Below are 13,508 nucleotides of genomic sequence, written 5' to 3'. Positions count from 1 at the left end.
CTCACCACAGGTGGCCGGTGAGTTCAAGTACCACCCAGAGTGCTTTGCCTGTATGAGCTGCAAGGTGATCATCGAAGATGGGGATGCATATGCGCTGGTGCAGCACGCCACCCTCTACTGGTAAGAGAGTGACCCTGTGTCCGTCCTCCCCATACTAGTGGCCGGGGAGAGGGACAGGTGGCAGTCTGGGATGGTCAGAACAGTGGATTCCTATCATAGCTATGCTCGAAACCAGCTCTTTAACCTGTAAGCAAGACAGTTGATGTCTCTCTGGCCTCTATTCTTACCTACCATTTCATGACGCTGCTCCAGAGGGAGATAATGGCAGGGAAAGCACTTTTCAAGGAGGGTCCCAGAGCAGTAAAGGCAAAGCCCCTTAGAGCTCACCCAGTCCAGCTGCCCCCGGTTGACAAAAGAAGTCAGACTGAAGCCCAGAGAGAAGGGGGCTGGGGCAAGAGCAAAGAGACAAGCCGGGCCACCTCACCCCTGGCCAGTACACCACTAACTGCAGATCGATCACACCACCGCCAGCCCCAGCCCGCCCCAAGGAACCCAGGCTCCTCATACTGAACAACCATATGAAATCATGGCGAAAAGGGTGGTAGTGGGACCATAGGTAGTGTTACTTGAAGCCACGTGATATAATAGTTGCTGGAAGGGGGGATCCAGGTGGAGCTCCAGAATTTTAGCCCACTTCATGGCCCTTCTCCCCAGTGGGAAATGCCACAACGAGGTGGTACTGGCACCCATGTTTGAGAGGCTCTCCACGGAGTCTGCACAGGACCAGCTGCCCTACTCCGTCACACTCATCTCTATGCCAGCCACCACTGAGGGCAGACGAGGCTTTTCCGTGTCCGTAGAGAGTGCCTGCTCCAACTACGCCACTACTGTGCAAGTAAAAGAGTGAGTATTTGCAGGACTGGTTGACCCCACATCTGTCCAGGGAGCCTGGAGCTGCTGGAGAAAGGGTCCTTGAGCAGAGTCCATAGATGAGCCTCGAGGGGCTCAGAACCCCAAAGTCTTATGAGAGCTCCCTTCATCCTTATCTCATGTCTTCTTACTAGACCCCTCACTATGATGTAGGCACACCTGGGCCTTGGCACTTACCTTTCTCTCTGCCTAGATACTTAAGGCCAGAATCTGCTCACTTCCAGGTCTCAGGTTTCAGAGAGTGTTTGCTCTTTGAAATTATCTGATTTGTTTATGTGTATTAGTTTATCATCTGCCCTTCCCACTAGAATGTAAGTTCTAGAAGGGACTTTGTCTTGTCAGTTCTGCATGCCTGGGAACTGGAACAATGCCTGGCACATAGTAGGTGTTTATTGATTGCTGTTTGGTTGGTTGAGTGAATGTGAATGGAGAAAGGAGAAGAAAATGGTGTCCATGACCCAAAAGAGGTTAAGACCCCATCCTAGGTCTAAGACACCAGATGGAGAAAGAATCTGTGTCCAGCTACTACTAATGATGAGGCATCTGTGGTGCCTGCTCCCTAAATCATTATTGTACACTTACTCTGTGCTGGCAACTGGGCTGGGGCATACAGCACAAGGGAGAGCTACTAGGGCTGGAAAAGTCAGGAGGAGATGAGCTCTACTCTAAACCCTCATTAGATGAAATGAGGAAGGAACTATGTTCAGGACCAAGACAGCAGCATGTTCCCAGAGGTGGGAGTCTGGTTGTGTATGGTGTAGATTGGGTGGTTGGAAGTAGCCAGAAAGAACCTAGATTATGAAGACCCAGCAAGGTCCATTGAGGGGTTTAAGCAGGGAGGTAATGTGACTAGATTAGCATTTTAGAAGGATTGCTGGTGTGGAGGTTGGGTGGATGGAAGAGGGTAAGCCTAGAAGTGGAGAGACCAGTCAGGAGGCTGTTGGAGTGATCCAGGAGGAAGATGGTGGTTACCATGAAAATGAGAGCCGTGAATAGACTGACAAATTCTCAGAAGGCAGGATTCTCAGAGATGGTGGAGGAGGCAGTAAGAGAACTCAAGATGGGGAGAATGATATCCAGGTTTCTGGCTCAGGCCACCGGGTGAGCAGCAATGCCCTTCATTAAGATGGGGCACCCCTGGAATGGGATGGTCTGGGCCTTTGGGCCAATGGCAAGCCTGGGGCCTTCTGAGCCTTCCCGTGTAAGCGAAATTTGGCTGGCTGGGTCTTTAGGACGCCTTTATCCTGCCCCACTTCCTGTCTGACACAGGGTCAACCGGATGCATATCAGTTCCAACAACCGCAATGCCATCCACCCTGGGGACCGCATCCTGGAAATCAATGGGACTCCTGTCCGCACACTCCGAGTGGAGGAGGTAGGGTGTGTGTCCAGGCTGTCTTGTGGGGTGGGACATGGAACAGACCCTCTGGGAGATCAGGCTGTGGCCTTTAACTTTCCCCACCCTGTCTCTTTGTCTCGGCACTAAGCCTGTGACCACTAGTGACCTCCTATATCAGCCTGGTAGGTCCTCAGACCAGCAGAGATGCCAGGCAGAGGGTATTGTGGAGCTGCTGGGAGCTGGAGGCCACCATTAGCCACACTGTGCTTGGATCATCTGGGTGGGTGGTCCTGGGATGGGGCATCCTGTGGGAGCCAGCCTTACACTGCTCTTGACCGCAGGTAAAGGATGCTATTAGCCAGACAAGCCAGAGACTTCAGCTTTTAATTGAGCATGACCCCGTCTCCCAGCGCCTGGACCAGCTGCGGCTGGATGCACGGCTCTCTCCCCATGTGCAGAACGCTGGCCACTCCCCCACCCTCAGTACTCTGGACGCCAAGGAGAACCTGGAGGGGACACTGAGAAGACGTTCCTTGAGGTACCACCTCCCACCTCTGCTCTATTCTGTCCCTATGCCCATTCCTCAGATAAGGCGGATCCCAGTGGAGTTAGGGAAGGAATCAGCTGGCAGGGGCTGGGCTGTGAGGATTGTGCTGACCCAGCTCCCCGCCCTGGGGATCATTGTTCATCACCAGGGCTTGTGCATGATCTGACCCAGCTGTCTGCCAGGTTTCCTTAGAAACCAAAGGTCAGGCTCTGTCCACTGAGCTCCTGAGCTCGATGGGAGGTGGCAGCATGGGCTATGGGGGAAGTGTGGGACTCAGAGCCTAGAAATAGGGGCACACAGAAGATTGACTAAGTATACACAAGGACTCTGACAGCTTTAAAACAAGAGTTGAGCACAAGTTGTCTCACACTCAGGAGGGACCAACAGCCCAGACCTCAGGGTCTGCCAGGCCCATGGGGAGGGAGCAGTCTCCCTGGGGGCAAGCCCCAAGAGGGAGACTTACAGAACAGAAGTCAAGAGCACCAGCCCTCAAGGCAGACATGGCATCCGGGATTCAAGCTGAGCTCCCTACATAGATCACTTCATCTTTCTGTGCTTCAGTTTCTGCTTCTGTGAAATGGATTTGCAAGATAAAGGTGGCTCTCTTGCCCAATCATATAAGTATTAAATGTGAAAAAGGACACAAAGAAGTACAGTGCTCAGCATAGGGTCAGCGCTCAGTGAATGCGAGGTATTGTTAGTATCCCTAGAAATTAGATTCTTTCTCTGTTCTCCTGACCAAATAGCCTGAATCACTCAGGGCTGGTATCTCCTGGAAACTCCCCGCTGCCGCCCCCCCCCACCCCCCCGCACCGTGGTTGTTCCCATCACTCCTGACTGCCCTTGGCCTTGGTGGCATGAATGAGCTGGTAAAGGCAGAGCAGCAGAGGGCAGAGAAGGCCTAGGAATGCACAGCCTGAAAAGGGAAGGTGTAGGGGCAGCAGGGGAGCTATTCACATCTCTGGAGGGCCATCATGCAGGAGAGGAGACAGCTTACCTGAGTGCTCGGGTGGGCGCGGTCAGCAGGAGGCAGACAGAAAGAGCAGGACAAGCAGGCCTGCTAGGCAGGACAAGGCAAGGAGCCAGCCAGCCTCAGTCCTCTCCAGGAAGCCCAGTAAAACAGGAACTTGCCATGGAGAGAAGTTTCTGGGGTTGCAATTAACTTGCAGTGCATGGACTTCAGCCTTCTGATCCATTCTTCAGTAAGTCAAAGTCATAGTTATCTACCATTACTATTACTGGCTGCTCTTAAAAATGTAAACATAGTGGCCTTGCTGTTAGAAAAATCATACATGCTTATTATTTTAAAATTCAGGAAATATAGATAGGTGCAAGGATATGCAAATTCCCATTTGCTGATTTTTTGGATGGTATGCTGTCATTGGGATGCAAGTGGTTAACACACCTGACTGCTAACCAGAAGGTTGGGCATGTGAGTTTACCCTGAGGTGGCTCAGAAGAAAGGACTGGGAGCCTGTTCTTGGAAAATCAGCCATGAAGACCCCATGGAGGACAGTTCTACTCTGACACACGAGTCAGATCAACCCCATGACAGCTGTGGTGGTGGTGGTGGCATGCTGTCATTCGAACCCAGTCAGTACCTTGAATCAAGTAGATGTGGAAGGTGGTGGGTTACCATCTCCAGTGCTGTCATAGAGTGAGCATTATAAGCTAGCAGATGCTGGCCAATTGTTTCAGGTGGGAAGTACTCAGAGTTCCTGTTCTGAATGTGTTTTTACTAAGTGTTTTTTTTAATTACTGATATCAGCAGCCCCAAAAGTGGCACATCTGTCTGACATCAGAGCCTCCTCCCCCATCTCTGCATCCTGTGGAGACTGAGAATTGGAATTGATGGAGTGCCTCTGAAATTTTTGCCTCCAGCTTTTCCTGGCAGATCTCTGAGGCCTGCCCTACCCCATCCCTTCTTGTCCTCAGGCGCAGTAACAGCATCTCCAAGTCTCCTGGCCCCAGCTCCCCAAAGGAGCCCCTGCTGCTCAGCCGGGACATCAGCCGCTCAGAATCACTCCGCTGTTCCAGCAGCTACTCACAGCAGATTTTCCGGCCATGTGACCTCAACCATGGGGAGGTCCTAGGGAAGGGCTTCTTCGGGCAGGCCATCAAGGTCAGCACGGGCAGTGGCTGCTTTGTTCTTCTACTCCATACCCCTCTCTCACCTGCTCTTGGGAGTTCTCTTCCCCTGTAGAGTACCAGGCCTCCTTCCTGGCTGTAGGTGGGGGTCCTCAGAAGGCTTAGTGATAGGGTAAGGAGTTGTACCTTACCCCAAGCACCTGAGGGCAACATTGCTGGTGCAATAAGCTGTGCCCAGGGCCCCCATGCATCCCATTAGTGGGTGTTCATTAGGCACCCACAGGCCTCTTGGTGCTAGGCCTGCTGTGAGGAGCACACAGGAGTGGCTCCCGCCTCCCCGATGAGCAGTCTTGGGAACTAACCTCTCTCTCTCTCTCTTTTCCTCTGCTGAGAGCTGGGAGGGGGGGCCAGGTAAGCAGGGTATATCACCTTGGGGGACAGTGGGGCTGGAGAGTTCGCCCTGACCCACGCAGCTGCCTGGCGCATGTCTGTGGCACCGACCCTCCTGTCCCCAGACCCTCACCAGAACAACCCAGTGTACTCACCCCTATTTCAGATGACCACAGTCCCTGCTTGGCTTGGCAGGATCCCCTCCTGGCCCCTTCCCCAGCCCTCTTTTCTGGATTTTCATTTTCCTCTCTGCACGCCCAGCTCTCCAGGGAAGAGGGTATATATATACTCCCTGCGGAGTCCACTATTGCTCCCCTGCTGTATCTTCCTCATGAACTCTGTCAGTGTCATCAGGCTCAGTGTGTTTCCCAAAGAACGAGATGACCAGTTGCTAGATTTTTACAAACCCCAGAACTAACTACCTTCAGTCTCTGCATTATTAATAGTTGCCCTCCCCATAGGTGACACACAAAGCCACAGGCAAAGTGATGGTCATGAAGGAGTTAATTCGGTGTGATGAGGAGACACAGAAGACTTTTTTGACTGAGGTGAGAAGATGGGTTAGGTGGTTGGGAGTTTGGTGTCACCACTAGAAGGGGAAGGACCTTACAAATAACAGTTTAAAGAGGAAAATTGGTTTGGCATCACTGTCTTGAAAACTGAGCAAAATAGATTTCCTGAGGAGAGCTTCTGCCCCCTACATGACAGCATTATTGTATGTTCCGTGATCGTTTACTAAAGACATACAAGCCAGGTGCTGGGATGCAATAACAGATGGGGCATGGTTCAGGGGCAGTTATGGGGGTGGTGGACACAGAAACAGACCCAACTTTGTGTAACCTGATGCTCTAATCTGCCACCTTAACACCCTGCTAAGGGTGCCTTGAGTGGGGCTGCCCAGAGAAACAGACACCCCTGAGCATTTACACAGTTTCACCATGTCAACTCCCCAAGTTGCTCCCTTACCATACTCTTGAGTTGGCTACACTTTTCTGGGCATTGTCCCTCTAGGCCTTTGCTTCACTCTTGGACCTGCCAACTCCAGTTCCCACAGAGCAGTTCCTAGGGAGGCAGGGTCCCCATCCATGTGGAGACTCTTGGCCTTCACCTGATCTGAGTGCCCTGCCACATCACATAAGCTGAAGGTGGGAGATACAGGTAGCACTTGCCAAACTGCCTCCTGAAGGGAAGGGGTGAGGAAGACATAGTGGGAAGTAACCAACCCTACCTTCCCTGCCACCCGCCTCCTGCCAGGTGAAAGTGATGCGCAGCCTGGACCACCCCAATGTGCTCAAGTTCATTGGCGTGCTATACAAGGACAAGAAGCTGAACCTGCTGACAGAGTACATCGAGGGGGGCACGCTGAAGGACTTTCTGCGCAATGTGGTGAGCACGCCACCCCCACAGCCAACCAAGAGCTGTGGTGGGATTGTCAGTGGGACACCACTACCATGGAATCACAGCGGCCAGAGGGGCCCCCTGCTTTTTCCCCCAAGGACCATGCCAGGTGGAACTGGGCACAGGTGGGAGGGTTCCCCGGAAGACCATATTGACCCACAAGAGGACCAGTGGGACAGGACCCAACAGCCTCTGATGGGCATTCTCCCATCCTGCAGGACCCGTTCCCCTGGCAGCAGAAGGTCAGGTTTGCCAAAGGCATCGCCTCGGGAATGGTGAGTCCCACCAACAACCTTGCCGGAGAGGTACGAGGATTACAGGACGGGCACTAGGAGGCAGAGGCCCAGCCCTGGGCAGCTTGTGTGGGATGGTTTTGTTCATTCAGTAGTTTTCTTGAGTTTCTGTGCCAGTGAAATTGCCCCCAACTGGCTGTTCTTAACTTAGAACCCTACTCTCAAGGAATTCCAAGTCTCCGAGGACAAACAGGGCACAGACAAGGTAAACAGGAGAAGCAAACTGTAGCACTAGGTGGCCTGGGCTTCCTGTCATGGAGGTGTCTGGTGCTGATGGCTTTAGAGCAAGCAGAGCACCCTTACCGCCTAGGAAATCCAAGAAGGGGGCATTGAGCTCTAGTTGAGCCCTGACGGATGGGCCAGATTTGAATAGAAGTTCCTTTTGGCAGAGAGGCCCGCCCCAAGGTTGAGAGAATGACAGCAGCACAGGCCTGGGAGATGAGCGGAGGAAGTAGTCTGTTTACCTGGGAAAGAATGGTACAAAGTAGAGCAATAATACTTAATACTAACAGCTGACAGTGAGTGCTTTCTATATGCCAGGCACTGAGCTGAGGGATTAACATGCATGAGCATACTTACTCCTCACAACAACCCTGAAACTGAGGCTGGCAAGGGACAGCGGGGTTCCTGGGCCAGTCAGTCTGGCCCCTGAGCCTGAGATTTCAACCAGTTCTCTTCATGTGGGGTCTATAAGGACAACACTGGAATAGTAGGTTGGGGCAGATTAAGATCTCCAAGTTTCAAGCTAACAAGTCTGGGCTTCAAGTAGGAAGACAGTGACAGACGTGAAGGATGTGTAAGCAAGAATGTTTTATGACCAGAGCTGTTTTTTAGAATACAAGTCTGGTGCGGTCGATAGGCTGGGTGGAATTGGAGAGTCACAGTCTCAGGGCAGGAAGACTTGAGCAGGGGCTGATGAAATGTTGGGGTTCCTGAATTAGAAGTGTGGCCATAGGAACAGGAGACCGAGAGGCAGGGTAGAGTCAGAATGGAGAGACACGTTGTCAGAAGGAATGGGGTAGGGGGAAGAATTGAGGTGATTTGAGATAGCTAGAGCCCTGGTGACACAGTGGTTAAGTGCTTGGCAACTAACCAAAGTGTCAGCTACGAACCCACCAGCCACTCTGCAAGAGAAAAAAGGTATGGCAGTCTGCTTTTGCAAAGATGACAGCCTTGGAAACCCTATGGGGCAGTTCTGCTCTGTTCCATGGGGCCGCTATGAGTCGGAATCAACTCGACAGTAACAGGTAGAGGCGTCTATGTGGTTGGGAGCACTGTATGTGAAGAGAAGATGGCTTCGAGTGGGGCTGACATTGAAGAAGCCTGAAGGGAAAACCAGGCCCACAGGCGTCTGAGGAGCTGGAAGCTTGGAAGAGGGTGGAGCAGCCTTTAGGTAGGAAGAGGTTAAAGTGTGGATAGAAAGTGAAGAGGGTTAGGGTTAGTCAGGAGCACAGAGCTAACGCGGACCAAGAGAAGGTCACTTCTTCCACTGTCGCAGGCAGGAAGGATCCGAGGTGGGTGAAGCCAGAGATGGGAGGAGAGAGCAGTGCATCTGAGGAACTCACTTCAGATGGCCTAGAGCTTAGTAAAATGAATGAGGTGGAGATGCAAGGGCCAAGGCCCAGTGGAGTTGGGGACTTTAGGAGAGGGCAGTGAGGGTAGCTGGGGCTGGGGTTATAGAGCCTGGGTTGGGTTCTGAAGCTGGGCGGGAATGCCTGGAGAACAAGTTCCATGGCCCCAGTTCCAGAGTTGGGTCTGCCTGATTTTCTGGCCTTTGGCCTCATCTCATGTTTCTGTTCCAGGCCTACCTGCACTCCATGTGTATCATTCACCGGGACCTGAACTCACACAACTGCCTCGTCAAGCTGGTATGCCCCAGAGGCCAGCCCTCCTGGCTTCTTTGTCACAGGGAAAGCTAACTGTCCCCTCTTGCTTCAGACCAGAAGTGTCCGCTGGGTGTTCTGTCTTGCCCCTCCTGCTGCCTCCGCTGCCCTCCTCTGGTCTTCTGAGAGCTCCCAGAGACAGACAAACACGATTCCACCTCCTCTTAGTAGCAACCTATTGAATCATTTGCTTAGAGGGGACTCAGAAGCTCCTGAAGTGGATATAGAGCCCTGTCACTTTACCTGGTTTCATCCCCATGTGATACTCCTGGGAAGCAGCTCACTGCTGACCGCGTTTTGCAGTTGTGGCACCTCAACCTAAGGCTGCAGAGCTAGTGGGTTTATGGGGTCCGGTTTGAGGCTGGGTCTTCTGATTCAGCATTCCTTCCACTGCCCCTCAGCTTTATTGCTACAATGTTATTCTTCTTATGAACTTGTAGTCTGGCCTCCTGTGTGTCTACCAACTGACCCGGGCTCTGCCCTCGGGACCCACACCAAACCATCTTAGTCCCTTTTCCACTTGACTGCCCTGTAGCTGTTTGGAGAGCTTATCTACCCCATGTCCCTACACTGGCTACCTCCATCTTGTCTTTCTCTCATCCTGGTTCTAGTCACTGCCTTAAATCCTTCTGGGAACATGGCAGGATAAAAGAAATCCCCTATCTCACGTCTGAGTTCCACTCTCCAGGCCCCAGAGTCTCACCCATCCAGGCTCAGGGCCTCTGCTGGGAACACTCTGGTGTTCCCAGGAATTTGCTTTGTGCACAGGCTGCATGTTTAGAAACACAATTGTGAGCCTTATCTGCCAGATAGAGTTTTGCCTCCCTGGGTAGCACAGTTAAGTGTTTGGCTATTAACCAGAAGGCTGGCAGTTTGAGTCTACCCAGAGATGCCTCAGAAGAAAACCAGCCATTGACAACCCTATGGAGCATAATTGTAGTCGACACACAGGGGTTGCCATGAGTTGGAGTTGACTCCATGGCAGCTGGTTCAGGTCCTTTGCTGCACACCGTTCGCCCCTTCGTGGCTTCTCTGGCCTATGGCCCCACCCCAGGTCCAGGTTTGGGAACATCTCTACCAGTGCCTGACCTGGCCTGTGTACTACCAGGACAAGACTGTGGTAGTGGCAGACTTTGGGCTGTCGCGGCTCATAGTGGAGGAGAGGAAAAAGCCCCCAGTGGAGAAGGCCGCGACCAAGAAACGCACTTTGCGCAAGAATGACCGCAAGAAGCGCTACACAGTGGTGGGAAACCCCTACTGGATGGCACCAGAGATGCTGAATGGTGAGTCTTGAGGCCTGGGAAGGGCATACCCCAGCGCGGGGGAGTCCCACTGAGGCCACACGTTGCCTCCAGGGCAGCCTGTGAAATGTAGTACCAGGCACCCAGAGCCAGGGCTAGGTAGTTTTCATCCATTGCCAGGTCGGGTCTCATAAACTCCTTCGTCTCCGAACTCAGGGCTGGGAGTTAGGCATCCCATCCTGGGGGAAGGGTGAGGTCTGACTGGCTATTGTGCCCCAAGGATAGCTGAGCGCTCAGGCTACTTTTTGCCCTAGCTTTTGCATTTTTCTCTCTTCCCTTGCTGAAAACTGAAGTGTGGTGCCCCCTGGTGGATAATGCTCCAACCAGCCAGAGATACTGGATGGGATTCTTTAAACACACATGATTGTGAGGCCTCAGAAATAGCCTGATAGAAGCCTCCTTGGAGTCTGAGGCCCAGAGAGTTGAGTGGTTTGCCCCGACACACAACAGGCTGATGTTCGAGCCTGGATGAGTGTGGTTCTGTTCTCTTTGCTGTACCATGCAGTTTCATCCTGGGCAGTGCTATTTTATAACAACAGGCCTGTGGAAAGGTGATTTACGGTGGTGCCTGCTCTGGGCAGCCTTTAGAGCATCCCCATGGAACCTACTCTAGCCTGGGTTCTTGGCTGTGGCTCAGATTGGCCCTAGACCCTGTGCAGAGCAGATAAGGGACTTAAACTTAACAGCCTGCTCTCCTATGTTCCCAAAGGAAAGAGCTATGATGAGACCGTGGACGTCTTCTCTTTTGGGATCGTTCTCTGCGAGGTGAGCTCCGGCCCAGAGGCCATGCCTGAGGCAGCAGGCCTAGCAGCGCTGTCCTGACTCAGAACTGGGGTTCCTCCACCTCAGGAGGAGTAGCTTTCCGTAAAATTAATTGGGGTAGGGTTTTATAGTTTATAACGCATCTTTGCATCTGCTCATGCACTTGAGTCTCACTGGTCCCATGAGGAGGACTGGGTGGGGTGTTTTCAGGTGAGGAAATGGGTTCAGAAAGGGGCAGTTGTGACTTGAAACTCTGGTAGGAAAGGCAGGAGGTTTTCACATGGCTGTCCCTCTCACTTTTGGGGCTAATTCATTCTTGCCCAGTTCCTCTGCTCCCTCCCCTGCCTGGTGGTGCTCCCACCCTCAGCCCAACAAGTTAAGTAGCCACTCCAGGAAGTGGCAGCCTTGTGCTAGGCACTGTGGGTTACAGAGTAAGTTGTGAAACGACTCCTACACTTGGAGCTTAGCAGTTGGGCAGCAGCATAGCTCAGTATATCCTGAAGCAGGCAGTCAAACACACACTGAAAGGCTTCTGTAATTCCCACAAACGAAGTTGTGAATGGGAGAGGAGAAGAGACCCAGGGGCCATGTGGAATAATCAAGACAGGTTTTGTGTTTTTCCAATGTGGTAAAAATATATGTAACAGTTTGGGAACCATATATCTGATAAAGGTCCAGTATCCAAAATTTATAAAATACTCCTATAACTTAACAAAACAAAGACAACCCAATCAAAAATGGGCAAAGAACTTGAACAGACATAGCACCAAGTAGGATATCCAAATGGCCAACAAGCACCTGAAAAAAAGCACATGCTCGAAGTCATTAGGCATTACAGAAATGCAAATCAGAACCACAATGAGATGTCTCGCCCCCATAAGAATGGCAATGATCAAAAAAAAAACCTGTAAACACTAGGTGTTAGCCAGGCTGTGGAGAAACAGGAACCCTCATCCATTGCTGGTGGGAATGTAAAATAGTCTAGCCACTGTGGAAAAGAGTTGGGCAGTTACTCAAAAAGTTGAACATAGATCTACCATATGACCCAGCAATTCCACTCTTAGGTATATGACCAAAAGACCTAAAAGCGGCAACTCAAAGAGACATATACACCAATGTTTGTTGCAGTGCTGTTCACAATAGCCAAAAGGTGGAGTAACCAAAATGTCCAACAACTGATGATGGCTAAGGAAAATGTAGTGTGTGTATATACACACACAAGGGAATATTACTCAGCCATAAAGAAGAACGAAGTCCTGATGCATGCCACAATATGGATGAACCTTAAGGACAATATGCTGCATGCAGTCATTCCAACACAAAAGGACAAATACTGTATGATCTCACTTACGTAAAATAAGCAAATACAGAAACCAAAAGTAATGAGTGGTTATCAGGAGCAAGAGGTGGGGGGAAGAGGGCTTTCACTTATAGTGCGCTGAAGGTATGTTAATGGTAGTGGGCTAATTTGGAAAAAGAGAGCAAAAATGGTCGCACAGCTTGAAGAATGCAGTCAGCGTCACTGAAGTGTACATGTAGAAAGTGACGAATTATTGTATGTATTGTGTGTATGTTAAAGTTTTATATATATATACATAAAACGTTTGGTAATTCAGTTTTTACGTGTTTAATTCAGTGATGTTGATTACATTTGTAATGTTGTGCAGTTATCACCACTATCCTTTTTCAAGGAAGTTGAAATTTTTTTTTGTTTGATATCAGTTGAGCATCTCCTGTGTGCAAAGCACAAAGCCCCTGGCCTTATAGAGCCTTTACTCTGACACAAGCCCGAGCGGTGTGGGATGTATGAAAGCTACCAGATCCTACATGCCAATTTGGAACATTGCGCTTCTGCTGCAGTGAGGCCTCCTCTAAGTCCTCCTCAGCAAGTGGACTCATTCAAGAGACAAATCTGGGTTAGCAAGATCTGGAGACATGGGTAGAGGGCAGCTCTCTGACCTAGGTTTTTCCCACTCCTTCTCCTGACCGTCCTTCCTGTCCACACACTACGACCCTTTCCTTGCCGTATGGCTATGGCCTTCTCTGTCTGTTCCTGACCAGCATCTTCTCACCTGCAGATCATTGGGCAGGTATATGCAGATCCTGATTGCCTGCCCCGCACACTGGACTTTGGCCTCAATGTGAAGCTTTTCTGGGAGAAGTTTGTCCCCACAGATTGTCCCCCAGCCTTCTTCCCCTTGGCCGCCATCTGCTGCAAACTGGAGCCTGAGAGCAGGTTGGTGCCACCCCTTTTCCCCTGCTCACACAATCCTGAAATGCTTGCCTAGCCTTAGGCGATCTGACTCTGACATTCCAGGTTGTATGGGGAAGACGAGGTTGTAGTATAACACATGACCTGGATGTGACACACAGAGACACAGTTATTAAATTTTAAAAGAAGAAAATTGACCCAAACCTGTCCCACCCTTTTAACACAATGAACATCTTCACGTTTCCATATTCTCCTTGTCCATGTTCACACACACACACGTCTTTTACATAGTTGTGATTTCAGAATAGATAGAAATGTTTTATTTTGTCCTGCATTTTTCATGTGACTACCCAATTTTCCTGTTT

General features: G+C 51.0%; 1 protein-coding gene across 8 annotated transcripts in view; it reads left to right on the top strand.

Moving 5' to 3' along the window:
- Window positions 1-13,508, top strand: part of LIMK2 (LIM domain kinase 2) — a 65,410-nt gene that overhangs the window by 47,085 nt on the left and 4,817 nt on the right. For 7 of the 8 annotated variants that reach the window (XM_003419134.4, XM_064272468.1, XM_064272465.1 and 4 more), the window contains 12 exons: window positions 11-120; window positions 715-903; window positions 2,200-2,305; window positions 2,611-2,807; window positions 4,752-4,938; window positions 5,756-5,842; window positions 6,549-6,680; window positions 6,911-6,967; window positions 8,788-8,853; window positions 9,977-10,151; window positions 10,879-10,934; window positions 13,010-13,167. In XM_003419134.4, coding sequence (XP_003419182.1) covers window positions 11-120; window positions 715-903; window positions 2,200-2,305; window positions 2,611-2,807; window positions 4,752-4,938; window positions 5,756-5,842; window positions 6,549-6,680; window positions 6,911-6,967; window positions 8,788-8,853; window positions 9,977-10,151; window positions 10,879-10,934; window positions 13,010-13,167 — 1,520 coding nt within the window. Of the gene's footprint in view, window positions 1-10; window positions 121-714; window positions 904-2,199; window positions 2,306-2,610; window positions 2,808-4,751; window positions 4,939-5,755; window positions 5,843-6,548; window positions 6,681-6,910; window positions 6,968-8,787; window positions 8,854-9,976; window positions 10,152-10,878; window positions 10,935-13,009; window positions 13,168-13,508 lie in introns of those variants that run through there. The other variant, XM_064272467.1, reaches the window with a different exon arrangement.

The sequence above is a fragment of the Loxodonta africana genome, chromosome 19 (assembly GCF_030014295.1).
Source record: "Loxodonta africana isolate mLoxAfr1 chromosome 19, mLoxAfr1.hap2, whole genome shotgun sequence".
NCBI lineage: Eukaryota > Metazoa > Chordata > Mammalia > Proboscidea > Elephantidae > Loxodonta > Loxodonta africana.
Note: the sequence above shows the minus strand (reverse complement) of the source record. Positions and strands in the feature narration are given on the sequence as shown.